The 27,718-nt window shown below is 55.3% G+C and overlaps 6 protein-coding genes across 6 annotated transcripts; 4 read left to right on the top strand and 2 right to left on the bottom strand.

Annotated features, from left to right (window-relative positions):
- Positions 1–614: 614 nt before the first annotated feature.
- Positions 615–8,121, top strand: MONBRDRAFT_4901 (uncharacterized protein; the record flags this gene model as incomplete). Its single annotated transcript, XM_001742550.1, has 14 exons — positions 615–804; positions 945–1,036; positions 1,120–1,179; positions 1,916–1,990; positions 2,094–2,234; positions 2,398–2,523; positions 2,638–2,859; positions 3,004–3,531; positions 3,738–4,690; positions 4,848–5,023; positions 5,143–5,627; positions 5,773–6,728; positions 6,839–7,267; positions 7,386–8,121. 14 exons carry the CDS (start codon positions 615–617, stop codon positions 8,119–8,121), a joined length of 5,169 nt encoding a protein of 1,722 aa, XP_001742602.1.
- Positions 8,122–8,480: 359 nt separating this feature from the next.
- MONBRDRAFT_30792 (uncharacterized protein) lies at positions 8,481–9,437 on the bottom strand (the record flags this gene model as incomplete). The annotated part of the gene is made up of 2 exons (XM_001742093.1): positions 8,691–9,437; positions 8,481–8,603 (listed from the first exon to the last, which is right to left on the bottom strand). The coding sequence occupies exons 1-2, from the start codon at positions 9,402–9,404 to the stop codon at positions 8,481–8,483; spliced, it is 837 nt and encodes a 278-aa protein (XP_001742145.1). The 5' UTR covers positions 9,405–9,437.
- A 670-nt stretch (positions 9,438–10,107) lies between these two features.
- On the top strand, positions 10,108–10,956 carry MONBRDRAFT_22011 (uncharacterized protein; the record flags this gene model as incomplete). The annotated part of the gene is made up of 3 exons (XM_001742549.1): positions 10,108–10,207; positions 10,279–10,640; positions 10,753–10,956. The coding sequence occupies 3 exons, from the start codon at positions 10,108–10,110 to the stop codon at positions 10,954–10,956; spliced, it is 666 nt and encodes a 221-aa protein (XP_001742601.1).
- A 2,078-nt stretch (positions 10,957–13,034) lies between these two features.
- On the top strand, positions 13,035–13,638 carry MONBRDRAFT_13957 (uncharacterized protein; the record flags this gene model as incomplete). The annotated part of the gene is made up of 3 exons (XM_001742548.1): positions 13,035–13,247; positions 13,419–13,483; positions 13,587–13,638. 3 exons carry the CDS (start codon positions 13,035–13,037, stop codon positions 13,636–13,638), a joined length of 330 nt encoding a protein of 109 aa, XP_001742600.1.
- Positions 13,639–15,759: 2,121 nt separating this feature from the next.
- On the bottom strand, positions 15,760–18,960 carry MONBRDRAFT_13840 (uncharacterized protein; the record flags this gene model as incomplete). Its single annotated transcript, XM_001742092.1, has 4 exons — positions 15,760–16,188; positions 16,327–17,587; positions 17,695–18,503; positions 18,676–18,960. 4 exons carry the CDS (start codon positions 18,958–18,960, stop codon positions 15,760–15,762), a joined length of 2,784 nt encoding a protein of 927 aa, XP_001742144.1.
- Positions 18,961–20,837: 1,877 nt separating this feature from the next.
- MONBRDRAFT_30790 (uncharacterized protein) lies at positions 20,838–27,715 on the top strand (the record flags this gene model as incomplete). Its single annotated transcript, XM_001742547.1, has 15 exons — positions 20,838–20,877; positions 20,967–23,188; positions 23,282–23,459; positions 23,623–23,673; positions 23,722–23,954; positions 24,046–24,168; positions 24,319–24,427; positions 24,571–24,770; positions 24,954–25,184; positions 25,355–25,550; positions 25,669–25,805; positions 26,050–26,230; positions 26,350–26,888; positions 27,003–27,296; positions 27,415–27,715. 15 exons carry the CDS (start codon positions 20,838–20,840, stop codon positions 27,568–27,570), a joined length of 4,890 nt encoding a protein of 1,629 aa, XP_001742599.1. The 3' UTR covers positions 27,571–27,715.
- Between the last annotated feature and the right edge of the window lie 3 nt (positions 27,716–27,718).

The following is a 27,718-nucleotide window of genomic DNA, read 5'->3' as shown; positions in this document are numbered from 1 at the left end:
AGAGAGAGAGAGAGAGAGAGAGAGAGAGAGAGAGAGAGAGAGAGAGAGAGAGAGAGAGAGAGAGAGAGAGAGAGAGAGAGAGAGAGAGAGAGAGAGAGAGAGAGAGAGAGAGAGAGAGAGAGAGAGAGAGAGAGAGAGAGAGAAAAAGTAGATATTCTAAAAATAGAGAATAAAAACCGCAACGGCCACAAAAAGAATAAAAAGTAAAATACTTTCAATGGCTAGCCGTTACAAGCCTCACCCTTCTTCTTCTTCTTCTTCATTATTCTTTGTGTGTACATCTGAGCGAGCCGACGAACAGGCGAGCGAGCCCTGACGCCTCGGCCATCTGGAGCGCAGGCGGATATCGCTCGTGACCGAACGCTCATTGCACAGAAGCCGACTGCCGCAATTCAACTTTCAAAAGGAGTGCGCGAGTAGAAGAGCCTTTTGAGGCCACCTACACTGCCCCATGACCTGAATTTGGAGCAGCCCTTGCTGCGGTTGTCCCCATCCTGCCCGCTCTAACGCTGGATGCGGGTGGCTCTTGGCTGGTCAAAGTGCCCTCGATCACTGCTTGAAGGGGCAGGGGCAACTGCCCTTTTTTGGCGACCAGGCATTTCTCAGCTAGCGCCATGGATCTCGATCCCCCTGCGCCCGGCTCCGCCGCCATGACCCCAGAACTGGGTTCGGTGAATCTCTCCACCATCTCCGCAGCCAGCCCTGATGTTGGCGGTGCAGCCACATCCGAACCGGAAACGAGTGCATCCTTGGACAGCCGCCTCACTCAGCGCGCCCACACAACGACGGCTGATTTGTCTGAAGGTTGGTTTGACGACCCTACTTCTGCTGCTCGCCGTGGTGTCAGTGACTGTCATTGCCATGCCTCGGCCTCTCTGGCAGTGTCACCTGTTCGCGTGGCTTGCCATGCTCACTCGCATGCGTACTTGCTTACCCATAATTAGAGGTGGTGTTGCACGCCATTCTCCAATATCTGGAGAATACTCCTTTTACAAAGGCCTTCCATAGCCTTCAACAGGAGGTCAACTCTTTTGACGTACGTGATCGTCCCTTCCGTCGTACGCTCGTCAAAGTCGCACAAATAACGCACAGCTTCTTTTCTCTCTGCTCCATTCGTAGCGCGGCTTGCGCGAGTACGACTATACTGGTGCACGGCGTCACCTGTCTTATGCAGATGCGGTGTGTAGCTTCTGCCCAGGAATTTGCGTGCCAATTCACTCAAACTGATCCTCGCCCTCTTGCTTCTGTGGTGCTTTCACCAGCGACGTAAAGAAGCGGGTCCGCCAATGTCTTCGCGTCTCTTGTCAAATCTCTTGGAAGGACATCATCATCGTCTCTTTCAGGTCCGTTCAGTGACTACGCCCCGAGATCTTTTGTCTGGGATCACTGATGTTGACGAGTCAAGCAAACCTCTCCGCCGCGTAGGCCATGCGCCGAGACCGACATGTTCAACGCAAACGCCCATGCAGCACGTGTACGTTGTGGGCGAAGTTACAGATGCTTTTAAAAAAAGAGGGGTCTTGTCTGTTCCGACACAGCTGCGGATGCGAGGAAAAAGCCCGCCATTGACGCAATGTGGACAGCCGCCTCACCCACGCCTTCTCTCACACCCCATCCCTCATGCTATGCTTTGAAATTCTGCTATAAATCGCGCAATCTATATGCGTAGTGGCTGCGGTTTTCGCGCAACGGCGCTGCGCTCGACTGGGCCCGCCCCGCAGCTTACCCTTACCAACCCAGTTTGCTGATTGGACAACTGTAAGTTCCAGCAAGCACGCCCGGCTCTGCTCAACATGCCTCAAATATTGCATGTGCAATGTTGCCACGAACAAGGGATTCTCGATCTCAGACCTCATGTGACCATTATTTGGTGCTGCCATCTGTCATGCGGGGGTTCGACTTGGCGTGTGTGCAGACAAGTACGGTCATAGGGCACGGCCGGACAGGCTATTGCCTCGAGGTAGAGCCTTCCGCAGGCATTGTCATCACGGTACGTAGAGCCCCTTGGCTTGATCTTGATGTGATCGCCGCTTCATCGGTCATGGATATGGTGGATGCTTTTGCTCTTCTGGCGTATCCATTGATCTGGATAGGGGGCTGATGATAGCAACATCAAAGTGTGGCGCAGTGCCGACTCCCGATTGCTTGCCACCCTGCGTGGCCACAAGAGCGAACTCTCCGATCTTAGCGTAGACGCCACAGGTCGCTATTTGGCCAGTGGTGATATGGCGGGAGTAAGTCCCATGACATGCTGCCGCGTGCTTACATGTCGCCGTGTGCATCAATCTCTTGGAATCTCAACCTGCTTTTGAGCTTTTATTTTATTTTATTTATTTATTTTTTTTTCCTTCTGCGGGGCCTCATGGTCACATCCTGTGCTTCTTGTTTACACCTCAGGTCTTGCGCATCTGGGACCTCCACAAGGGCGTGTGTATCGAAACACACCAGCCGCACCGCGGTGCCATCTGTGGCGTGCATTTTAGCCCCAACGCTGACAGCCGCCTTCTAGTGACGGCTGCCAAAGTATGTCTGCTCGTCAGCGCTTTTAGTGCTTTGTTCAAATTCAGCAAGCAACGAAGGAAGCCACGCTGCGGAATCCATCTCAGACAACAACGTGCCGTTTTTGTATCACTGTAGGATTCTTCCATTACCTTTTGGACGTATGACGAAGTGGCCGATGCAAACACTTCCGTCATGTTCCGCGCCATCCTCTCCTTCTCAGCGCGCCTCCCGACACGATCTGGTGTGCACTATAAGTGCCGGTGCCGGCCTGGAAGTTGCGAATGTTGTCTTCAGTTTGGTTGCTTTTCTCCTGGCGGTAACCTTTTTGCTGCCGCCCTGACCAACGCTGCGGTCCAGGTAGGCCCGTACCTGCAGAGGTTGGCAAGTCCACGTTTATTCTTGCGCGAGCCAACCCACGGGCGGCGGTTTATTGCAAGGACCTCTTGATCTTTCTCCAGCATCTTGCGCTCAGACCACCACCATGTTGTTGGCCACCCTTAGATTTACCGTATTCATGACGAGCGTCAACACGTGGAACTTGTACACGAGGATGTGGCTCATGATTCGACTGTGGAGTTTGTGGCCTTTTGCCCCGATGCAACGGCCGTCATCTCAGGAGGAAACGACGCCCAGGTGTTTTTGCGCCGCTATCAGGATGGCTGGTGTCCTCGCCGGCTTGACACACCCTTTGCATCGGGCACCAAGAAAGTGTGCATGAACTGGGGAGCCTGGACAAGCGATGGCAGGTATGCAGCCGCTGTCTTTGTGAATCGCGCCTTGGAACCGGCTGTGTCACACCTTCTGGTGTGGGACAGTCGCACCTTGGAGCGGCGTCACAAAATTCAAGCCCACACCTTTGAAGTGACGGGCCTAGTGTGCCATCCAACGCAAGCCCATGTTCTCGTCTCTGCGGGCCATGATGGTCGCCTCGTCATCTGGAACGTGGCTGACGGCGTCAAGCTAGCAGAAATGCAGGTTCGCCACGAGTTTGAGGGTCAGCTTCAGCCGGTTGACATTATGATCACGCAGGTCCATCCCCGTGGGCACCAAATATGGGCGCTTGATGTATGGGGAGGGCTCTCCTGTTTCAGTCAACGACGGCCGCGGGCAGAGAACGTCCCGGCACCTCCAGCTTCCCAGTTTCTTGATTATGAGTTTCACGGCTTTATTGAGTATGTGCATCGCCATTGCTTGTGCCAACCATTGTCGTTGTCGAGCAAGCATCCTCGCCGCAGCAAAATTTCATCTGCACTCCTTGCCATGTCCGATTTGCCTCAATTAGAACACCCGAGGGAGTGATCTTGGATGACCTGGCGCATGTGCCTGTCAACGTCGTGGCCCACCGCTTAGTATCACGGGATACTTTTCCATATCCGGAGGAACTCCAGGATCATTCCACCGTTTTGAGTCGCCTGCAGCCTAGGCAATCCACGGTGCTGGCCAGTCAAGTAGCCAGACGACTCAGTTCTCAACGCCATGCCAGCGAAGCGCAACTTTTACAGGCCACAAAGGTTACTCTGCGACAGCCCGCCGAGATGACGGCACTCACTGCTCATGAGGGCATGGGCTCAAGTCAACCCGTTGAAAACATGGGTAGTGCTGCTCGTCCACGCCTCACTGCTGAAGAGCGCCGCCAGCGCCGCGAACAACGTGACCAAGAATTTCAAAACGAGCTTCAGCGCGATTATGAACGACTCGACCAACAGCTTGACGAACAGGACGAAGATTATGTCGAGTCAGAGCATGCCACTTCCGAGTCAGACTCTGACTACTCCGACTGGGAGGCCATGGAGGCCATGCATCGTCGATCGGCGCAGCGCGCCACGACTAGCTCGCGTGGTCGCTTGCTGCGTCGTCGCCACGCGTATGATGATGACAGCAATTCTGATGAAGAGGATATGGAGGAACAAGAAGAGGCGAGGGGCAGGCGCTCTGCCTCCTCTGCTGCGACAGCGCAAAGCTCACGTGATGCAGGCGCGCGCGATCGGAACTCGCGCAAGAGCAAAAGCATGCGGGCCTATCGTCGTGGCCCGATTCCTCTGGAAGACTATCTGCCTTCAGCTTGGATTTGCAGCGTGACGCTCGACAGTCCTTACTTGCCACAGGTCCATGATCAGATCGTTTGGATCCGCCAAGGGCACGAAGAGTACTTGCAAGCCGCTCAAGAAACGGGCTGGTTCAACACAAGGTTTGTTTTCAGCAATGGGGCCGAGCGCGAGCACTCCGCGATCCCAGCACGACGCGCCATATCTTTTATGACCACCGCTCTGCCTGCCTGCCTGCCTGCCTGCCTCCCTTTGACGCCTTTGAACCGATTACTTCTCACGATATTATTTTGTACCCAGCGCAACGCGGCCGCCTTGGGCTCGGCGCGAGCTGCGCTCGTTGGAAATGTGCACCATCGAGAATCTTGGGTTCGAAAGCTATCCGCCCGCTGTCGCTGTCGCGCGCGTCCGCATCGAAGGCGGCGCCGGCGATGGAGGCCGCCAAGACTTTTTCTCCTTTCGTTGGTGTGATCTGGGTATGTGTGCATGCGCAATCACTTGCCCGAGCTAGTCGTCAGGCAGGCATGCAAGGTATTCTCAGGCTCATTATATCGTTGAACCTTTGGAACGATCCTGACTGCCCCCACCTATACAGAGGATATTCCGGACTTTGTCGTTCTGCGTGGTCGCTACGAGAATGCCGTGGCCACTCAATGGCAACCAGGTCATAGGTTCTCGGCAACCATCGATGGCGAGCAGTGGTATGGCACAGTGCTTGAAGTGAGTCCAAGTGACCCGCAGCGTTTTCCGGACAGCCCATGGCGCTGCTGCGTGGTACGCTGGGATGTTGATGGCACCGGAGAAGCATGGCCAGATGAACGGCTGAATCCATGGGAGATGACACCATTGGCCCCCGACGATGCCAACTTTGAGCCGCCTCCAGAGAGTTTGGAGCTGGCCGTGGATGGCGATGGCGAGTCAGTGCGCCCTCTACCTGCTTTGATCCGCCGCATGCCGACCAAGGATGACAACGTCGCCTTCCATCGCGACCACCAGCTTGAAGAGAGCACACGGTCGCGTGTTTTGGCTGCCGTCACGACGATTCGCCGGAGCACCGTGGGGTGGTGGCACAAGGTGAAGGTACCCTTTGAGACTTATCCAAACTATTGCAAAACCGTACGTCTGGATCCAGTTCCTTGGTGTTGACCCACTCAGATCTCCCTGTGAGCTTCTTGCACCACTTCACTCCATCCGCACGCATGCAAACCTGATTGTCTGAGCTTAGATTGCTTATCCGATCGATTTGGGAATGATCGAGCAGCGACTGGCCAACGGTTTCTATCGCCGTGCGGAAGCCATCATGTGGGATGTAGAGTTGATGACCACCAACACAATCATCTTCAATCAACGCACGAGTGCAATCGTGCGCGCAGCTGAAATCATTCAAACTGTGCTGCGTCGCGTTGTGAACGGTCAGGTCCTTGGTACATGCGCCTTCCCACTCACTCGCCTAGGCGCCCATAGCCTGCTCACTTTTCGTATCGCAATTGGTTGTTTGACAGAACCGGATTTGCTTGATGTCATTCATCAGTGTCCCGAGGTGCAAAATCCTCCGTTTGAGGCGGCGGAATTGGCCCATCTGCAGGCTTTGGTGGCCGAGGAGAACGAGGCGGCGAGCGGCGCCCACCCTCGCGTACCGTCACGTGATGTGTCCAACACCGCTTCTCCGGCACGACGTCGGCCATCCAGCAACGCGGGCCCCACTGCCAGTTCAGGCACGGCCCGCGGTCGTGGTCGTGGTGGGCGGCGCACTTCATCGGGACGGGGCCGAGTAGCCCGTCGCCTGTCGACATCTAGTGCTCACGTCAAGGCAGAGGCACGTGCAACTGACGAGCCCAGGGGCAAGGCATTTCATGCCGCGACTTTGTCGCCCAGCGAAGAAGCCGCTGCAGATACTTCAGCGAAGACTATTCGAGGGGCACGAACCCACTCAGATAGTTGGCGGCAGTGTTGCCTCACCATCCATCACAAATTGTGTGAGGTAGAGGTTACCGAATTCTTGCTAGATCCCGTTGATCCAAACGTGCTCGAAGACTACACCGACTTTGTTGAGCAGCCCATTTGTCTCCGGGAGATTGAAGACAACCTTGTCAACAAGCAATACCAGACAGCAGAGGATTACGTGCGAGCGATTCAGCACTTGCTGGAAAACGCGTTCTGCTACAACATGTTCAACCCAGGGTATGATATGCGAATTCTTTTTGCTTTGTGTTTCTGCCACTCACCCTCTGTTGATTGACCTTGCCGCCCCAGCCCTCCCGCTTATGGCCGGATGCTTTCTCACGACACAGTCTTGCATCTCACATCCTTTCGGCCTTCCTGCTGGGCCCGCGACACGCCTTTAGATTTGTCAGCGATCTGACGGCCATGGAGGCACGATTTAATGAGCTACAACGCGAGCATTTGGGCACCGTGCTGTATCAGGGAGGCGGGGAGCGCATGACGGCGGCGCTGCGAGCCGATTGTCAAGCCATCTTGGACGTCTTGCAACAACAGGAGGACGCTGCAGAGTTTGTCATGCCTCTGGACGAGCAGGCCGAGTGGTACCCCGCCTATGTCGAAAAGATTGGGCAGCCCCTTTGGTTGCAAGCCGTGGCAGAGCGCCTTGCAGCCGGAGAGTATCGCACGCTGCGATCTTTCGCCAACGATGCCGTGCGCGTATTTGCAAATGCCCTACGCTTCAACGAAGCCACGACTGACTTTAGCTGCGCTGCTGAACGGTACGTTTGACTCGCACTGACTCATTGACTTTTGTACAACTATACAGTGAAATAGATGGTACAGATCTGTTGCTTATTATGGCTCTCGATGCGCGGTGTGTGTTTGTTCTCGCGATAGACTTTTGGGTTTGCTGGTGCAAGAACTGGAGCGACGCACGCGCTTTCGGGTCGCCAACACTTTTGTCAATCCAATCTTGCAGCAGGCGTCCCAAGTGGATGCGCACGGTCCATTTCCCGTGTCTGACACGGTGGCCATGATTCGGGAGCTGATACAGATGCAGCGTGTTGCTACACCTCATCGGGGCCGGGGTGTAGCAGCGGCGCCTGTACCTGAAGAAATGCTGCCGCTGCAGGAGGTTTTGCGCGAGCTGGAGACTGGTCAACTGCGTGGTTGGCGAGCGCTCTATACGCGTGTGAGATCCCTTGTTGTTTTGGCCTGGTACCGAGCTCGTGGGGATGAAGGTGTTCGTCAGACGTTGATGAAAGTGCATGAAAGGTTTTACGACTCTTTCATGACTCACCTGGAAGATCGCCTTGATCAAGCCAGCGCTGGCGCAAGTGGTAGCAGACGCGGGCGTGGTCGGTCAGCGCGGCGCGGCGCCCGTGGTGGCAGCGGGCGTGGCAGGGGGCGAGGCCGGCCTGCTCGGCGAAGGCCTCAATGGGGTCATTCAAGTGATGAGGATGAGGATGAGGAGGACGACGTTGAAGAGGAGGAGGACGACGATCACTACGAAGAAGACGATGCCTCGGAGGATGATCACGAAAGCTCCTTCGGCTCTGAAGATGATGCCGATGATGACGGCGCACCGGCTCGGAAACGGGCCAGACGTTCGCGGCGAACATTGCGCAACTAGCACTGAACAACCTGTTGAGCAAAGCGGTCGTCTGGCCTTTGCGTCGAGTTTATGCTTGTGCATGTCCGCCTGCGCTCCCTCTGTACATGTCATGGTTGGACGCGAGTGTCTCCAGTACATGCGGAATTGAGTGATACAATAGAATAAAAATGTTATGTACTCGACAGCTGGATAATTCATACTGCAAAAAGGGGGTGTATCGGATATATGTAAACGTGTGTGTGTGTGTGTGTGTGTGAAGAGAGAAAAGAGCTCAAGTTGATTTTCTCGATGATATTCTCATCACAGAAGTGAATTGGTGATGGCCGCAGCCAGAGCAAGCCAGTAGGTGCTAGGTTTAAGCCAAGAGAGGAAACTGCTTAGTTGGTCCACTCCTCACCGCCGGCAGCAGCCCAGTCACCACCGGTGGTGGCGCCCCAGTTGCCATCAGCGGGGGCAGCGGCGAAGTTGCCGGTGCCGGTAGCAGACCAGTCGGCGTCGAGCTGACCACCACCAATGGAGGTGATGCCAGCAGCGGCGGCGGCAGCAGCGGCGGCGGCAGCAGGGTCAACGGTGGCATCGACGGTCACGGCAGCATCATCCCACTGGGTGGTGTAGCCGGTGTCATCCTCAGCCTCCTTGGCGGCGGCGGCGGCCTCCTCCTCCTTCTTGATCTCTTCAGGGTCACGGAAGAAGTACAGATCGGGCATGACGTCCCACTCGGCATCGCGGGGGAGGGTGCCGCGGAGGCGGAGGACCTCACGGGCAAGCATCCACCAGACGATACCAATGGCGTGGGGGGACTTGTTGTTGCAGGGGATGACAACGTCCACGTAACGCAGAGGAGCATCAACGTCGCAGAGCGAGATGATGGGGATGTTGACGTACGAGGCCTCACGGACGGCCTGGTGGTCGACAAGGGGGTCGGTCAAGACGAGCAGACGGGGCTCCTGGAAGGCCTTCTGGATCTGGTTGGTGAAGGCACCGGGGGTGAAGCGACCAGCAATGGGGAAAGCGCCACCAATGTGGTTGCAGAACTTGAGGATGGCACGCTGACCAAAGTTGCGGCCGGAGATGGCGCAGACGTTGGCGGGAGAGTCGACGGCAGCGATGATGCGAGCGGCCAAAACAATCTTCTCGTAGGTCTTGTTCAGGTCAATCACGTTGACACCATCCGAGCGGCGCTTGTACACGTACTTGCTCATGGCGGTGGTGCAGTTGGAAGCGCCCAAGTGCACCTTGGCCATCAGCAGCTTCTGGATGTCAGCCTCGGTGGGCTTGAGAATATCAAATCCCTCAGACATTGCGGCGGTCTTTGGAGTTACGGTAAGACACCTGCCGAGCAACAGAGCAACGGAGCGAGACACCGTATCAGACATGGCCGCCGAAAGCTATGAATTTTTCGAGGGCTCGACGATTGTGCATCAGCCATGTGCTCGTCGGAATACCAGGCTGCTCAGACATGAAACCACGATCAATCGTGCTTCTTTCGAGACAACCCTCCCAAAGACCTGAAGAGGAAACGCTTGAAACCCGACATGCGGTTTTCGGTTCCGACTTTAGGACGTGGCTGCCGTTTGGCACCAACCAGGGCAGATGCAGATCCCAAGCCACACACCACATACAGCACACAGCACACAGCAACAGTAGACAAACCTCAATGAAGGAACGTGAAGAAAAGTGCATGCGGTTCCACAATTTCAATAGTTGAAACGATAAAAATCATGCTTGTGTCCATACAAGAATTACCTTCTGCTTTCTTGTGGTCTCGTGTTCATGCATTGTCAGATTGTCAGATTTTCAATTCGAGCGCCCTTGGAGAGGCGAAGTGGTTTTCTCGCGTCGTCCCCCGGCATCGGGCCTCCCTGCTTCGCGCTAGGGGTGTGAGTGAGTCCAAGGGTGTGGCCCCTCCCATTGCAGCTTTGGCAAGGTGCCTTTGGGTGTGTCGGCAGTGTTTTGGCTTTGCCAGTGGAACTGGTGGTTCGGTTAGCCAGCATATGCCACACCATGTCGTTCAAGGCCTTCGTGTCTGCGGACGAGGTCGAGGAGGTGCGCCGGAAGCGACAGGAAGAGTGGGAAAAGATTCGCAAGCCCAGTGACCCGCTCCGTACGTACACCGCTTCTTTGCTTTGGCTGAAAAGGTGTCCAACACTCTCACTTCCATTGAGCTCCCCTCAGAGCGCCCCGAGCAACCGTATGAGCACCGTTCCCTCTTCGAGCAGCTTCAAGCCAACAAGGCGCAGAAGGAGGAGGAGCGATTGGAGGCCCTCAAGCCCAAGAATCAGATCTACCAAGGCCTGGATGACGAGGAGTATGGCTATCTTGAAGAGCTAAATCGCAAGGAGATTGAGGCCGAAGATCAGCGCTGGGAGGAGGAAGGTCGTGCCTTGCGAGAGTTTCGCCAAAAGGCCCAAGAAGCCGCCGTCAAGCCCGTCGAGACTACTGATGCAGATGCCGCCCCCGCCACTGGAGAATCCCACCCAGCACCAGGCATTGTTGCAAGATCCACACTGATCACCGCCAAGGCCCAGAAAAAGAAGGTGGGTGCGCGACGCGGGCCTCGAAATGTCGATCCCTGAGTCTCTATCTGTCCCGTGGCAGAATCCAGAACGCCCTGACGCGAACTGTGTGCGAATGTTGTGTCGGTACCAGGCTTTGTCCGGACTGGTCCGCCGCAAATCAGAACAAGAGCCGTCGGCTGTGCAAGATCGCAGCGCCAAGCCTGCCTCACACAACGAGCCCGAGACGAAGAAAGCCAAGGCCCAAACACCGACGCCTGCCGCTACGACCACGACCCCTGCTGGATCTTCTCTGGCCGGACTTGTCGGTTATGGCAGTGATTCGGACTCGGACTAACCACCAGGTGAAGCATCAGGCTGCGCCGACGTGCTTTTTACCTTCGCCGGGAGCGCGCCTGATCGTCCGCCAGGCCAATGATACATGCATGTGACACTTGTACCAAAGTGAAGGCACCGCACACGATGAACGGTGTCAGCTATGCTACTACTAATCGAGTCGAATGGAAGATTTCGAGACCAACGGTCTTTGATTGTGATATTTCTAAATTTTGGTTTTGTCTTTGCTGCTTAAAAAAAAACCCCCCGGCCCCGGTCCTTGTTTCAAGACCGTTCCTCTGGACCCATGTACCTCAGTCGATCATTTCTGCGCCATGGCGCAAAGCGCGTCATATCGCCCGGCGAAGAGAAGCTTGGCAGAAGAGACATGGCCAAAGAAGAGGGAGGCACCCTTTATCAACCAAACCGTGTTTGAGTACATGCCTTCAAGTCCTTGAAGCTCCAGTAACCCCATGCTCCTACTTGCTTTCCAAGACTTTGTACATGTCCTTTTGTGCTTCGTACACAGCCGCCTTGTGCTGGGCCAGGGCCGAGGCCAAGGCATCCTGCAGCAGAGCGACGGGACATGAGGAGCAGGCCAAATAAAGCACCAAAGTGCAGTCATGGCGCCGGGCCAGGTACCGGCCAGGGATCAAGGCCAACCACATTGTCCAAAAAGCCGGTGTCATCAACTCACCTTTTCCTGTTCAAAGCTCTCTTGCACAGCAGCAAGCTGTTGACGGTAGGCCACGCTTGCCTCAAGCTGCGCCAGCTGGGCCTCAATGTTGTCAATACGCTGCAGCCCACCTGCCAACTACGCAGCAACGCAGGGTCAGACTCATCCGCTGAGTGTGGTGCTGCCATTTCTGGGTCTGCGTATCTGGTGTGCTGATCCGAGAGTGGCTTGGGCAAGATGGGATGCGATGCTGGCCGCTCACCTTCTGCATGTTGGTTTCCAGTGCTGAGATGCCTGTATCGAGACGCGTGGTGGCCCGCTCAATGTCCTCCGTGAGCAGCGTGTAGGCAAAGCCACAGGACGTAGTGACGCCAGCCAAAAATCCAAAGAACCTGATGTGCGTAATGAGAAGGATTGCCAAGCATTGTGAGGTCTGTGAGAGCAGCCGGCTCTCCTCGGCAAGACAGGCCAGCCAGCCAGGCAGCTGGCCAGCCATGATCGAGCTGGTACAGGAATGAATTGTCTCTTACACGGCGCGAATGCGTGAAGGAGGCTTTTTGGTCGTCTCCAAAAGAGGGCTGGCAGGCTGCGCCGTAGTCGAAGTGGCGGCCTGGCGCCATGCCGAGGTCGAGAGGCGGCGAACCCCCGCCGCAACAAGACGATGTGCACCACTCATCCTACTGATTCCAAAAAAGAGAGAAGAAGAGAGACACAGACACAGAGAGCGAGAGAGAGCGAGAGAGAGAGAGAGCGAGAGAGAGAGAGAGATTTGAATTGGTTTGGTCGGTTTGCAAAGACACAAAGGAAAAGCACAACTACCACATGTAACAACAACAAGAGAGAGAGAGAGAGAGAGAGAGAGAGAGAGAGAGAGAGAGAGAGAGAGAGAGAGAGAGAGAGAGAGAGAGAGAGAGAGAGAGAGAGAGAGAGAGAGAGAGAGAGAGAGATAAACAGCAAAGACACAAAGGAAGAGCACAACAACAGAGAAGAGAGAGCAAATGTGTTTAAAACACGTGTTTTGATGGCCACTGACACTTGGTTACCATCGCGGGTGAGAGACGGTGATGGCTGTTCCATGGCTGATGGCTGGGGTGGTGTTGGTTGAAACGGCAGCGCAGGATCCCGATTCACCTGTGCCTGTTGCTACTGATCCTTTGTGGTATTCAAGACATTTACCTAGCTCATGCCCCGCCTTGTTTTTATGTGCCCCTCCTTTAACCTGTGCGCCGCAACTTTTTAGTTCTAGCTGCATCTCACTTCATCCAAGCGCTTTGAGCAACCGCCTCCCCGTCAGAATGGTGCGTCGTCGTTCGACGATGCTCGACAAGGCTGCTCAGCGCAGCCTCTGCCGTATCGCATTCGATGCAGCTTCTCCCGTTTCCCACCGCTCTTCGTCTGCTTGTTTTGTTTTGTTTTTGTTTCAAATGCTTGATCCACGCCGGAATTTTTTTTTTTTTTTTTTTTTGGGGGGGGGGTTATCTCATCGATGCTTCACTCGTATTTCACAGGCCACCGTCCCCGTCAACCCCAAGCCTTTCTTGGCTGGCCTCACCGGCAAGCCCATCTTGGTCAAGCTCAAGTGGGGCATGGAGTACAAGGGTGTTTTGAAGGCTTCGGATCAGTACATGAACCTGCAGGTCCGCTATCCCCCCGGTCGACCACAAACATCGTCCGCACTCGCAGGCACTAACGCTCGATCAAGAGCAGTCTCCTCGCGCCACGCAGTGGCGAGCTGGTCTGGCTCGCTTTGTGTCGCTTTGTGCTTTGTTTTCTCACCCTTGCCTCTTCCACCACATCAAACTGTTTAGCTGCTGAACACGGAGGAGTATGTTGATGGATCGATGACCGGCGCTCTTGGCGAGGTTCTGATCCGGTACGACAAAGATTCAATGCCTTGCCTTTGGCTCCGTACAGGAAACAATGCGATCAGTTTTTTCTTTTCAGTCTCACACCGCCTCTTCTTGTGGGCCCGATAGCTGTAACAACGTCCTGTACATTCGCAGTGCGGACGCCGCACAACAGAGCTAGCTTCTTGTGACACTTTCTCTTCTCGGTGATTCAGCTGTTGACTCAGCCCGCACCGGCATGTCTTGTTTGCTGGGCGAGTGTCTCAATGGCAGTCCCCCTGTGCTTGTCGTGCAATCATGGTGCCGACCAAACTACTTGCCATTGATCACGGCCTGCGTTTTGTATCTTGTTTTTGTTTTTGCCTCCTACCGGTTTTTTTTTTTCCCTTGGTTCGCAACTCTTCGTTCCTGTCAGGAACTTCTTGATGCACCAGCACCTCCAGAGGAGGTGTGGGCTCAGCAAGCTTGGCGGCCTGATCGCTTTCATAACCTCAGCTCAGCCGATGCGCATTGACATCACGTGCTGGCCCCGACTAGGGTCGAGGAGAAAGCACCCAAAATGGCATCGCAGCCACCACCCCCATTGCGAATGCCTTTGCCAAAATTGAAAAAAATTGAACTTTTTTGATCATTGTGCCAATGAGCCTAAAAACTTGTGCGTCGATTATATATGGGTGAGGAATGGGGATCGCAAGGGCCACAAGAGTCCAAGCTTACAAATCGGCTATCAGTCTGTTCCGTCACAGCAGCACAGGAGGAAAAGGGCCCCTGCGGCCGAAGACTCATTGCTGACACGGACAGCCAGCGAGGGCCCTTAAGAAAACTCCACAAAAAAGGACACGGCCTTTGGCACACGCACTTGCTCAAACAAGCGACGAGCTGCACAGATACAGACACGCGCATGCGCACGCGGATGGAGAAAGATGATGCAACGACGTTGGATCTGCACAGTCAATGCTCATAAGCAGTGCAAGTGGCCTCGTGCCATGTGTGCCAGGTTGTGTCTGGAGGCATGGGCATCTATGAAGCCGTCGCATCGAGAGGAGGAAGTCGTCCAGTCGAACCAGGCCGCACCGAGGCCGTCAGCTCCATGTCACGCACGGCATCCCGAAGTCGTCTGATTGGATGCGCCCACCAGTTGTGAAGGTGAGCTGAGACGGCATTTTTTTTGTTGTTTTTAGAGCGCGTTGCTGTCAGGGCAATGACCCCAACCCTCAGCACCAGAGACAACGACAACGACAACGACAACAAACAAACAAACAAACAAACAAATACAAAAAAGTAAATGAAAACAATCCCAAGCGAGGAGAAAGTGACAGGGTAAAAATTCGTACCGTATCTCGTCGCGCTGCATTTCAACCATGCGCTCCATTTGCTGTGCGTCGTGAGCCTGAGTCACTGTGTTGCCGAGAGTACCAGACATGCGCAGGGTGTCGGCCTTGGAAGGCAGAGTCTGTCCTCGCATTTCTGCCAATGTTCGTGTGGTTTTGAGTGTGCCCTCCAGCTGCTTCACCTCTGTCTGTGATGTTTGCAGCTCCTTGCGTAGCAAATTGATCTCGCGAATCAAGGCTACGTTCTCCTTGATAATGCGATCCATTTCTGACTTGTGCATGTCCGCACCCTTGTTCAGCTTCTTTTTGAGACTGGCAATCGTTTTTTCCAAGAATTGGCGTTGACGGTTGTACTCAGTCTGTGCATCCTCATCCAAGGGGGCGGCATAATCAGCAGCCTCGACACAGTGCTTCTTGTGCAGTTGTCGTACCTGGCTCACCAGGCCCTTGGGGTCTTGGAGGTGAGCCATGGCAGATTGAATGTCTGCCCGAATGCGGGTCAGCATGTTGGTCATCATGGTGACGCGCCGACGCTCGGCTTGAGCGTCACCATCCACGGCCCGTAGCTTGGACGTCATTTCCTGCGCTTGCAGATCCTGCGTCGTGGTTTGCTCATGATATTGAGCCAGCTCGCGGTCCATGGCAGCCATCTGATCCTTCATGCTGCGAATCTGTTGTTCACGCGGTTCCATCTGCTTCTTCAGCTCTTTGATCTTGTAATCCAGAACAAACTTAAACTTTTCCAACTCCTGGTTCTTCTTCTTGAGGTCGTAAATGCGTTTCTCCTTGTCCTGAATTGTTTCGTCACGCTCCGCAACTTCCTTTTTACAGCTCGCAATCTCGCGTTCGAGCGCACGGATGTGCGCATGCAGCTTGTCCTGCTCGGCCTGCATCTCCCGTCGACGCACGTGTTCGGCATCAATGTCCTTTTGAAGGCTCTTGAGCTTCTTGCCTAGCACGCCATTGTCGCCCTAGAGAGCGGCAACGCAACATTGCCAAGGTCGGTGAGAAAGTAGCAGCAACCACCGCAACAACAGTGGCAGTTGCCATGATGCGACCAAAGCACACGGACAGAACGACACTTTGAAAAAAGAAAAAAAGAAAACAACAGCACGACAATAAACGCAACGGCGCTTTTCATCACTGCCGAGCACAACGGTCCTGGGCCGCTGCTTGATGAAAAGAGTACATCCGCAGTACAACCATACTCGACGCACCTTCAGGCGGCCAGAGGTCTCCTTCTCCTCCTTGAGCTGCTTCTCGTAACGCAGCTTCATTCGCAAGATTTCCTGATCGGCATCAATCTCAATCTGGCGGATCATTTCCTCCGCCTCGCGCTGCTGCTCCGAGGCGGTGCTGTTTGCCGTATCAAGTTGGCGCGTTTGACGCTTGAGTTTGTTCTGTTCTCAATCGACAACAAGCAAAGCAGGCAGTTTGCCATCCAATGCCAACGAGCGATGAGCCAAACGAAGAACGGATCAAGTCAACCATAGCGGAGTGAAATACAACACAAAATACTCGAAGCGTGGCACACGAACCTCCCAACTCTCGGTCAAATCATGAAGTGCTTGTTCCTTGGCCTCTTCCATACGCTGCAGCTGCTCCTCGTAGCGCTCTTGCATGGCCTGGCTGGCGGCTTGCAGTTCTTGATACTTCTCGTACTCGGCCATCAAGCGCTTGTTGTGGTGCTGCTCAAGCTCCTGGATCTCGGAAATGTGACTATCAATGCCAGCTGTAGTCTCCTCCTCGTGACGAGCCAGGTCTTTCTCGCGCTCCGCCTTGAGCTGCTGGAGCTGTCGCTTGAGTTCTTCCTTCTCCTGAACAAACTTGTCCGTCATTTCCTTGAGTTTCTCGTTGTGATTCATGTCCTTCAAGCGCAGCTGGTATTCCGAGGCCATTTGAAGCTCGTCCACGCGACGCTGGAGATCTTGAACAAGCTGCTCCTTATCCGTGAGGTCGACGCCCGTGATGAGAACCTCATCAGCCCATTCCACGGGCTTGGCTTGACTGTGGCGGCCCTCCTTGTCCGTAATCGTGTAAATGAAGAGCGTTCCATCCTGGCCAGCCGAAAAGAGTTGCTGCCCCAGGCGATCAATGCAGAGGCGCGTAATGTTGCCGTGGTGTGCCGGCACGGAGGCCCACTCGGCTGGGTTGGTCAAGGGGTACTGAAATGAGCGCACGGTACCGTGACCCGTTGCGGCAAAGACCATGGTGCCGTTGCCAGCGACGGCGAGCTGGGTGAGGACAGCGTCAGCGACTACATCGTCGCCGGCTGGCGCCTCGAGGCTAACCTCACCACCGCGCAGCTCCTTGATGGTTTTGTCCGAGCCAACTGCATAGATAGCGTCACCGTCTGATGCAAAGACGGCTGAGGTGTAACTACAAGACTTGAGCACGTTCTCGCTGATGCGTGTGCGAGTAGCCACGTCCCATTCGTACACGGCGCCGTCAATGCCGCAAGTCAAGAGGCGAGCATCGTCAGCCGACCAGAAGATGGAGCGCACGCGGCCATTGTGACCCTTGAGGTTGCCCACGTGCTCAAAGGTGTAGGTCGAGTAGAGTTGCACGACGGCGCCTTGAGCGGCGGCAAAGAGGTGGCCACCTCGGCTAAAACGGCATTCACCGCACTCACGAATGGAGAAGGCGTGGATGGGTCGAATATCATTGACCAGCAGGTTCATCAGTCGCAGCTTGTCACCAAAGCCAGCCAACAGGAGATGGCCCGAAGGGTGCAGCGCCACCGAGAGGATCTCGTCCTGAAAGACCTTGGACGACTCCAGCTTGTGGTCCTCGTAATTCCTTGATGCGGTTCAAAGCCAAGTATAAGTACCGTGAGAGATATTGCGACAGAGCGGGGAAAAGAAAAGGCTTCTTGAACGAGCGACCGGGTGTGGGCATGGGCATACCAGATGCGAATGGAACAATCACTGCTTGTCGTGGCAACCACGGGTTTGCGCACCGCCACGTCAAGGCCAGTAATGGTATCTGAGTGAAAGCTCTGCACCAAGAGGTGGGCCTGGGGCTGAGGTGTACCACGAAGTACATCGCTGTCGACATCGGTCAGAGCGACGGTGTAGAGCTGAGCACGTGATGTGGTGGCCACCAGACGTTCCTCCGCAGGGCTGATGGCAATATGGTGCACGCCATGGACCATGGCGGCCGACTCCTCCTCTCCGAGGGTGAGCTCACGAACTTTGGTGTACTGATGCGCCTCGTGGCGCTCATAGACGGCAATGAGGCCGGTGGCAGTACCGCACACAAAGCCGGTTGTGAGAGAGGCCAGTGCGGTAATGCGCTCGGGAAGGGTCACCTCAGACACGAGTTCATTGCCGGCGTAGACGAGAAGTTTGCCGGCTTCGGTACCACACACGATGGCATCGCGGCTGAGCCAGACTTGATGCAAATAGTTTTGGCCTTCCACCTTGGGAAAGGCTAGCTGTTTGAAGGTGCCTTCAGTGTAGCGATACATTTTTAGGATGTTTTTACCCGTGACGCAGAGCTGAGTGTTGTCCTGCGGGTTGAAGGAGGCTCGGTACACGGGTACGGCTGGATCCAGGGAGCATTTGACTGTGGCCATTAGGCCATGGGAACGCTCCCACGCCCAATACTGCATCATCCAATCGGGTCCACCTCCCACGGTGACGAGATACTTGCTATCGGGGCTGAACACGAGGCAGACAACCTCTGTGCAGTTGGGTTCTTCCAAGCTCAAAAACTAGGTTTTGGTGCACCGCGAAGAGAAGCACGCAGCGGAGAGGTGAGGGGAGGGAGGGAGGGAGGGAGGGCAGGGGAGAGCAAGCGCACGCTGGGAGCAACCCAAGGGGTGGGAGGGCAATCGAGAAAGAGCCAAGTGAAAGCGGGACAGGGGGGTAGGTAAATGGTCTCACTTTGCGTTTCTTGAGCGAGTGAAGATCGTAAATGGTAACAGAGGCCGTTTCACCGCGCTCAGCCACGGCAATGTAGCGGCGATTCGGGCTGACGGCCATGGCGGAGAAGCCATCGCGACCCTCGGTACTGTGAATGAAACGCTGACTTTTTTGATCGGCATTGTAGACCACAATGCTGCCACCGGCAGGGTAGACCACATTCTGCTCGTCCAGATAGCAGGCGTTGTCCACCACCGCGGCACGGAGGCCAAAGGCGTACTTGGGTTCGATCAGGGGTGGTGACATGGTGGTGGTGGTGGTGGCTCACAACCAATTCAGCGCGCGTCATGCAACGAAGAACCACGAGCGGCTAAACGCACGACCGTGCCTTTGAGAGCAAAAGCGACAGGCCAGTGCTAAATTAATGGAGCACAGTGCTGTGAGCCTGGCCTCGCACTATCGCACTATGAGAGGGTGTCGTGAGACACCTTTGCTGGGGCGTGACACGGGGAGGCGGAGCGAGCCACCCACAGCCAGCCAGCCAGCCTCCTGCCTGCCCCAAATGCAAAGCAGGGCGGTCACAGAACTGCCAGCGGTTCTGGCCTGTCACCCCTTGACTGTGTGAGAGCAAGAGAGAGAAAGAGATAGAGAGAGAGAGAGAGAGAGAGAGAGAGAGAGAGAGAGAGAGAGAGAGAGAGAGAGAGAGAGAGAGAGAGAGAGAGAGAGAGAGAGAGAGAGAGAGAGAGAGAGAGGAAGGAGCCGGAGGAGAGGGAGCGAGCACGCGCGCACGGGCAAAAGCGCGGAAATGTGTGTGCCACCGCAGAAAATGGTGTTGATCGCGGCGTTGGTGTCTTTGGCGACCGAGCTATCGGCCCGGGGCGTTGCTAACCTCCTCAAACTTGTGTATAAGCGTACGAGCAAAAGCTGATGCAAAACAATTGTCCAAAACCAATAGTCAGCATCCAGAACAGGCCGCTACTTAGCGTCATTATTGTTACTTGAAACTGTGACAAAGATTACGTTAGTGTTGTAATGTGATCAATGTCACAGTAGGATCTTCTCCACTAATGTCTGACGTTTTTTTTTTTTGATGGCGCTCGAGCGGTTTGAGACGGTTGCTGTGACGTCACAGCCGTTGCCGCTTAAGCTCCTTTTTCAAAATTTTTCATCGCCACCAATGACATGTGCAGAATCCTGCGGACACAAGTATTGCGGTCCTGTGAACAATACCCACATCCAACCCACATACAAAAGCAGTGAGTGACCTCTTTCTCATACACCAAACACCCTTAACGTCACGTAACGCACAAGCACCAAGCAAGCTTTAAGCTTTGAACCTGAAAGTCAAAACGCCAAACAGCTGTCGAGGGGTCAAGGCTTCCCATCTATATTATGATTTTGACCAGTTCAGGTTTGGAAACGGCAGCCCGGGGGAAGAGCTGGTCGGTTGGATGCTGCGCCAATGGTACCAACGGTGTAATCGGGATGAAGGAGAGGGAGGCAAGGATGTAAAAAAAAGCAGACTGCAATGTACCGAGGCGAGCAAGGCGAAGAAATGCATCGAGGCGCCACAAGGCGAAACCGTGTCCATGGGTAAATGTGTGTGTAGGGTTGTGGGATGCACTTGATGCATGTGTGCAACGTCGTTGAGGTTTTTGGTTTTTTTACTTTACCTTTTGGCTTGGTGATGGTGTCTGGTGGCGCACGCGCGTCGAGCACCGGATACGTGCATTCAATGCATTTCAGTGGGATGAGCGATCATCCGCACAGCAGAGCATCTGCTTCATCACCAGGCACTTTGTTCGTTGAGCACTGAGCGGACGAACGTGCTAGCGGAGCGCTGTGCTGTGGACGACCACCAGCCACACGGGCGCCCGAGCTGTATCCCACACAACTCACACACAACACACACGCCTGTGCTGTATAGGCCTCGAGATTGACTGAACACGGACGGTTACGCATTGTTTGCGCTCGCACCGCACGCCACCGCCGCCTCCCAGAGGATTTTCAAAGAGAACACATCATCGGATCCGGCCTGCGCTGGCAATGAGCGACCCCTATGCGCACAGTCATCGAGGCACCAAGACGAAAATACTAGTTGCAGCGCGCCGAGCGTGGCTTTTCGGCAGCATCTTCCATACTTTTTGAACCCAACGCTGCAGTGCCGGGAGCTCTCCTCGAGCATGGAGCAACGAAACGCTCCCATCAAGCAAGCCCGCCCCGGTAGGAACTCGGCCCCGCATGTGTCCTGCCCTTATTTTCCTTTTGTTGTCTCGCGCCTGATCGTATATCGCCATCGCCTGTATTGATAGCCGCGCGTGGCAAGGGCATGTTGCGCCTGCTCCGACGAACGCGTCGCAACTCAGAGTCACCGCAGCCGTCCTACACTCCAGAGTTACAGCGCAAATTCGCCGACCTCGACGGCGTCGAGCGCCTGTCTCGCAGTCACGGGGCCTCTCCGGAAGCCGGTGTCAACAAGCCCAGCAAGCGCCGGACCTCCCCGCCCAAGCTCACCCGCCTCAATACAAACCCCGTCCTGAGCAGCGTTGCCGCCTCCAGCTCCGAGGCTAGCCCCGAATCGGGCATCCCACCCATTGAACCAGCGCGCCAATCCAGCGCCGCTCGCCTTGTCGTTCCTGCCTCCTTTCTTCCCGGCCTTGGCACGCCGCAAGAAGCTGCTGCTCGGGCCCGCCAAGCGGCTTTGGCAGCACAGGCGGCAGCACAAGTTATGGCCTCTGCTGCCCGTGCCCCTGATCTCAATCAACCTCACCTGTCCAGCCGCACAGCCCCCTTGCGTCATTCCGAAGCCTCGGACCGCTCCTCGGGCTACGAAGAGCGATTGCGAGATCCGCGCCAGCAGGCCGAAAGCGGCTTCCAGCTTGTTCTGCCCCCGACCTCGCCTCGCAAATTTGTTCACTCCTCGCTCTATGAAGATGAGGATGAGGACGATCTCGACTACGATGGCAGTGATGTGGACAGTGATGGCTTTGAAGACCTGAAAAACGGTGGGGGCTATGCCCTGGTTACGGCCCGAACCTCACACATGAGCAGCGCCGATGACCCGAGGGCCTCTCACATCAGCGGCCCCCGTCCACCTTCTGGTCAGAGTGACCCCGTGTACGATCTGGCCACCAGCGTCAACTCACGGCCTTCCCACCCAACCGGAAACGAACATCTGGCCCGCAACTTGCACACGCATGCCAAACCCGCCATTGCACGCTCCGATGGCTTTTCACGGCTCTCCATCGCCCAGCGTCCTGGTCAACGCCGCTCCCTTGGGCCTTCGGGGCCGGGACTATCACGTCGAGACTCCATGCCCGTTCACGGCAACCTGATCAAGCGCCTTCAGTCAGTCCTCACCAAGCAAACCAAGGCCACGGCCCGCCTTCCTCGCGCAGATTACCTTCATGCTGCTGATGACGATGACAACGCGGAAGCTCATCGCTTGGATACCCTGGCCAAATCAGCTCTGGCGCATGCAGCCTACAGCGCGCCCATTACTCGCCGCGATGTCCCCGTCTCTCTGGAGCAGTCGCGACGCTTTCCCGATCGTACTGCTTGCACCAATCTGGTGGAGATTTTGGCGTGGCAGTGTGAACAAAATCCCAAGGGCACTGCCCTCCACGTATTGGCAGCTACTGGCCACGCGTCTATGGCCCTGACCTGGACCAATCTTCATGCCCGGGCCCGCAAGATTGGTGAGGCCCTCCTTCAGGCCGACAGCCCCAGTGATCCAGACGCAGCCATTCTCCTACTCTTCAAGGCCAGTAGTGCCCGCTGCGTTTTTCATTTTTGGGAAGCTCTGCTCGGCTGTCTGGCCGCCGGGATCACGGCCATCCCACTCTTGCTGGCTGAGGACGACTCGAGTTGGCGCAACGCCGAACGTCTCCAGAATATGCTTCGCATGTGTAACGTGTACAAGGTCGCTTGCAACAAGGAGACCCTCAAGAGTTTGAGCTCTGCTGGCCGGGCTGCCGTGGAACGTCTCGACGTGCTCCGGCTTGATACCCTCCCCTCTATCGACAAGAGCCGCCAGCACCCCCTTTTTGCGGGTCAACTTCATGCCAATGCCCTTGTGCTACCAATCTTTGATGCCTCCAATAACTGCCTGCCGCTGTGCGTGACGCATGGCTCGCTTTTGCATCACCTTGGTGCTGCCGAGAAGGCGCTGGGCTACCAATGTACGCATAGCATCTTTTCTGCACTCCTCCCCACCACTTATGGTTTCTTGTGGCATGGACTGCTTGCTTTCTTCGCGGGCGCCAGTCACACGGTCGTTGTGGCCGGTGCCACCATACACATGGCCAGTGCACTGCTGGCGGCACTCGCCAAGCAACGCCATCTTAGCGAAGCTCGAGCCGTGTATGTCGATCATGCGGTTTTTGATGCCATGGGCGAATACGAGTTGGAGACGGCCACCCGCAAGGCCAACCTGCACGACGCTGCTTGGTTTGGTATTGTTGCTCCCCAAGCTCACAGCCCCAGCCTTCGTGGCAACATTGCTCATTTGCGCAACCTTGGACTCGCACAGGAGGTATGCCTTGATGCTATGGCCCAGCATATTGTTCTGCCCGAGACTTTTGGCCCTCTTTGAGCCTGACGCAAGCTCACGGGCCTTTCGAATTAGGTGGTCTACCTCGTCTCCTGTAGTGATCTGGTTGGCTTTGTTGCTGTGGCATCGTATGATGCTGTTGCTTCCACCCAAGCCAATGTGGACCCCGAGCTGTTGGCTCGAGGCGTTGTGGCTGAAGCCGCTCAGCGCAGCCCCACCAGCAACCTCCTCGGCGCGGGCATGCCCTTACCTGGTTTGGCCACATGCCTTGTTCCTGTTCGCCTGCTCCTCCCGTTTGCCCCTCTCTCCGTGCAGGGTTGTTCAAACCCAACCCAACCCAACCCCTCCCTCTACACGCACACGCACGCACACTCATGTCTGCACTTTCTCTATCTCACTCCGATTCGATCTTGCAGGATCGGCCTTTGTTGTGTTGGATCTGGAGCACCCAAGCCCAAGTCGCATGGGTGAGATTGGTGAAATTGCCGTTCGGCATACCCTGGCTGTTGCGACAGGATGGGCCGGGCCTCTTGGTGACAAAGCTCAAGGCGACTTCGACTTTGTGCTTGATGAGGACCGCAACGAACGCAAGAGCAAGACATACACCCGAACTGGCCTCTATGGCACAGTTTTGCAGGGCCAAGGCGAGCAGCTCTTTATTGTTGGTGATCGAGAGACACTTCTTCATGTCGAGCAAACCTGGGTGTTGGCAGACCAGGTCAAGAGTTCTCTAGCTGCCATTGCCAAGGTACCGTATTTTATCGGGCATGATTCATACAAGGCATGCGCCTCAGCACTTTGCAGGCTATTCATTTGACACAACTGTCCTCTGTGTGTAGAGTCATGCGCGTACGAGTCGTTTGACAGCTGCCCAAATGAACTTGGTATACTTTTCCGTACGCCGGAAGCAACTGGCCATTTTGATCTCGCTTGAGCGACAAGAGAGCGAAGACATGCAGCTGGTATGTACCCACAAACGGGGGGCCGCGCTATTGCAACCAAGGTTGTGGATGCTGTCGGGATTGTGACCAGGATTGCAAATCCAGGCTGTGATTAACGTACCCAGACTGAGATTCACGTGTGTGTACTCCTATCATATTGACGGCGCGCAGTTGGACTCGCTTTTAAGCAATATGCTGCTGGAGGTGACACGCCGCCATCGCGTGGCGCCTGTTTTGATTGGCCTGATTCAAGACTCAGATCTTCCCACCACAGGGCTCGGTAGGTCTGGATCAACGCGCCGAATGCCCATTCTCTTGGTGGTCTTTCTTGATGGACTGTGAGCCCATGTCGTGTCCATACTACACGTCCGCTTGGTCATACCTCATGCTTTGGTTGTCTTGGGCGCCTTTTGGGGGTGTTAGGCTCGGTTGACCTCCCCTTGGTCACTCATCTGCTTGAAAGGGGCCAGCTGCCACTCTGGCATTTGGTCTTGGACCCACACGCCGTGCCGTCGGCTCGCTCAAGGCGCCCCACACGATTTGCCCAGACCCCTCTCACGCAGATGGCCGGTCAAGATCTTCGTCACAGCGAGGCTACTGGCGTGCAACTTCACCTTTCGGACGTATGTATTCGCTTCGGGTTGACCTCGAGACGAGTGATTCGTTGTGCAGTGCTTTTTGCCACATCTAGCTAAACTTGCTAAAGCATTCTCGCTGCCCCCTCCTCCAAGAGTGAAGGCCTTGGTTACCAACTTTCGATCATTTTCACCTCGTTCCCCTCAACCCTCTGCCATGTCTCCTCTCAGGCGGTCCAAGCAGCGCGAACTGCCATGAGCCTGCTCGTGAAATTGGCGGCAAAGGATGGTTCGAGCCCCAGCCGCAACCTGTACCGCATTTGGGATGATCATCAACAAGTCAAGGCTCTCTCCGCGTCGGACCTGCTCAGCTACATCCGACGCACTGCTGAGACTTTGAACAAGAAGGGTCTCGGCAAAGGAGACCGTGCTATACTTATGCTTCCCATGTCAGCCGCCAAGGTCAGCCGCAGCGTAATGGGCGCTTTTGCGTTTTTTGTGACTGGTGCCGCGGGCGCGTTTTTCTTTCTTTTTTTTTTTTTCTTTTTTTTTTTTTTTTTTCTTTTTTTTTTTTCTTTTTTTTCCTTGCTGACACTCTACCGACACATGCGCTGGGACCACATACGATGCAGGTCGCTGCTTTCCATGCGTGCCTATTGCTCGGTGTCATACCCATCACCATGCCCTTTGTTTACGATTCCAGCCAGCTAGCGCGCTGGCTCGATGTTTTGCGCGAGGTGTCACGAAATGCAAACGCCACTTTTGTGTTGACAAGCGACAAAGGTGTCAAACAGCTCCGCAAGGCTGATCGCGACATTCGCCGCACGCGTACGTGTTGCCTCGTTTAGCCATCTGCAGTGCGGTAGCGTGAAGAGCTGAGTGGGCGCAGTAGGTACATGGTGCTGGCACTCACGTGTGCGTGTTTGTATTCATTTTTTGTTGTTAGTGGGTATCAAAAGCATGATCTCGCTAAGCAAACTTTCTCCTCGCGAGCACTATGGCATTGTCGTACCTCATTCGCGTGCGGAGACGGCCTATGTGGAATATACCATCTCCAATACCGGCGTACTCTCGGGCGTCGAGGTGGGCCTTGGTCGCGTGCACTGCTGGCCTTTCTTGTGCCTGACGGCTGCCTCTCACTAGCATTGATTGTGTTTTGTCATTGTAAAGTTTTCGCACCAGCATATGCTCACCATTGGCCAAGCTATCACGGTATATTTCTTGTTCTGTTTGCGTCGTGGCGGAGACCCTCGCTTTGTGTCCCTAAGTGCACGCGAGCTTTGAAACCAGGATGGGGTTCTCATGGTCGTACGTCGAAATGTTGTAGAGTCATTATGACTTGGAGTCGGCATCCCGCGTCTTGGTCAACGCGGATGCGAGCACGGGTGTTGCCCATGCCTGGCTTTATTATGTACCCTTGTTTTCTGCCAAGGCCGAGTTTCTCTGCGTCGATCCTCAAACACTAGAAGCGCCCCAGCAATGGCTTGAGCTTGCTTCGCGCGAACAAGGTCAGGCGTGTGACAACGAGAAGCTTGGGCAGGAAAGGCGCACGGGAAGAAGGAGACTTGAAAAGAGGCATTTTTTTTTCTGTCATTTTGGCCCTTCACTGTATGCTGCACGCTTGTAGTGGACACGGCGCTCGTGGACTACCGTGCGCTCATGTCCTGCTTGGAAAGCATTGAGGATGAGCGTGTGGCCTCGGCCATCAATGCCTGCGATTGCACTCGCTTGGTGCGCTGCCTCGTGGTAACTCAGGAGCGCCCTTGGCAGACCGTCCTGGAGAATTTCCGCCGCCTTACCTCAGCGACTGGCATGCCTTCGACGGCGCTGCAAACTGTTCTCGAAAACCGCATCAACCCCTTCCTTGCTGGCACGATGGGAGGCAAAGAGCCCAACCAGCCAGTTTATGTTGATGCTCGCCTTCTCCAAGAAGATAAGCTGCAAATCTTGGCGAAGGGGTCCCCTATGGGCGTGCCCATCTTTCCACTTGGTCGGCTAGCCCCTGCAGTGCAGGCCGTGGTTGTGAATACCAAGACTGAAGCCAAATGCACGGCGGACGGCATTGGAGAACTGTGGTTTTCTTCGGTGAACAACATTCGGTCTTTCGTGGGTTTGACAGACTCGGAGGTGCAAGCCCAGGTGCAGCATGAACTACTCGAACGCCAGGTAAGCCTGTGCCATCCTTCACCGGGGCAATGTGTATTTTTTTTTTTTTGGCTTTTTTTTTAACGCTTCATAAACGGTAGCTCATGCGTTGCGTGTTGTTGCATCGCATTGCAGGTGACGGGGCATGATTCCACGTATGCACGATCTGGCCTACTGGGGTTCTTGCATGAGCACCGCGTTTACGTCACTGGGCACCTAGAAGACTGCCTGCTTGTGGACGACCGTCGGTTCAACCCACTTGACTTGGAGGAAGCCGTGGAGCGCTGCCATCCTTCGCTCACCCTCGGCACTTGCGTTGTGTGGCACACACCTGCATCGGGCTTGGTCGTGGCCGTTGAGGAGAATGAGCCGGGCCGGGGCTTGGCTTTGGCACCCCTCGTCATGCGAGCCTTGCTCGAAAAGCACGATGTAAGTGAATTTTTATTCTTCTCGGGCAGGGGACACGGTTTACGTTTATTTGATCTGCTCTCGGCTCATGTGCCTGATAATGCGCCTTGCGTACTTCTCACATCCACCTTTGCCTTAGTTGCAAGTGGACGCCATTGTAGTGCTCGAGAGCAATGTGATTCCGATTGAGGCACGCGGTCGGAAGCAGCGTGCTGCTTTGCGACGCCAGTTAATGGACGGAACCATGCAATCTCATGCCATTATCATGTGCAATGCCCCAGCGGTTCAGCTATAAGTTGCTCAGCGCATCTCTTTGTGACCACGCCAGCGCACATCTTTTTGGCCGCTTGGGCGTGGCATGGCAACTGTTTGTTTTTTCCCTTTTGTAAGCGTTTTGTATGATCGACAGACTATTCATGGGAACGGGCCGCGCCCGTTTTTCT

The sequence above is a fragment of the Monosiga brevicollis genome, genomic scaffold (assembly GCF_000002865.3).
Source record: "Monosiga brevicollis MX1 MONBRscaffold_2 genomic scaffold, whole genome shotgun sequence".
Lineage (NCBI taxonomy): Eukaryota > Choanoflagellata > Craspedida > Salpingoecidae > Monosiga > Monosiga brevicollis.
This window is presented reverse-complemented; position numbering and strand designations above follow the sequence as displayed.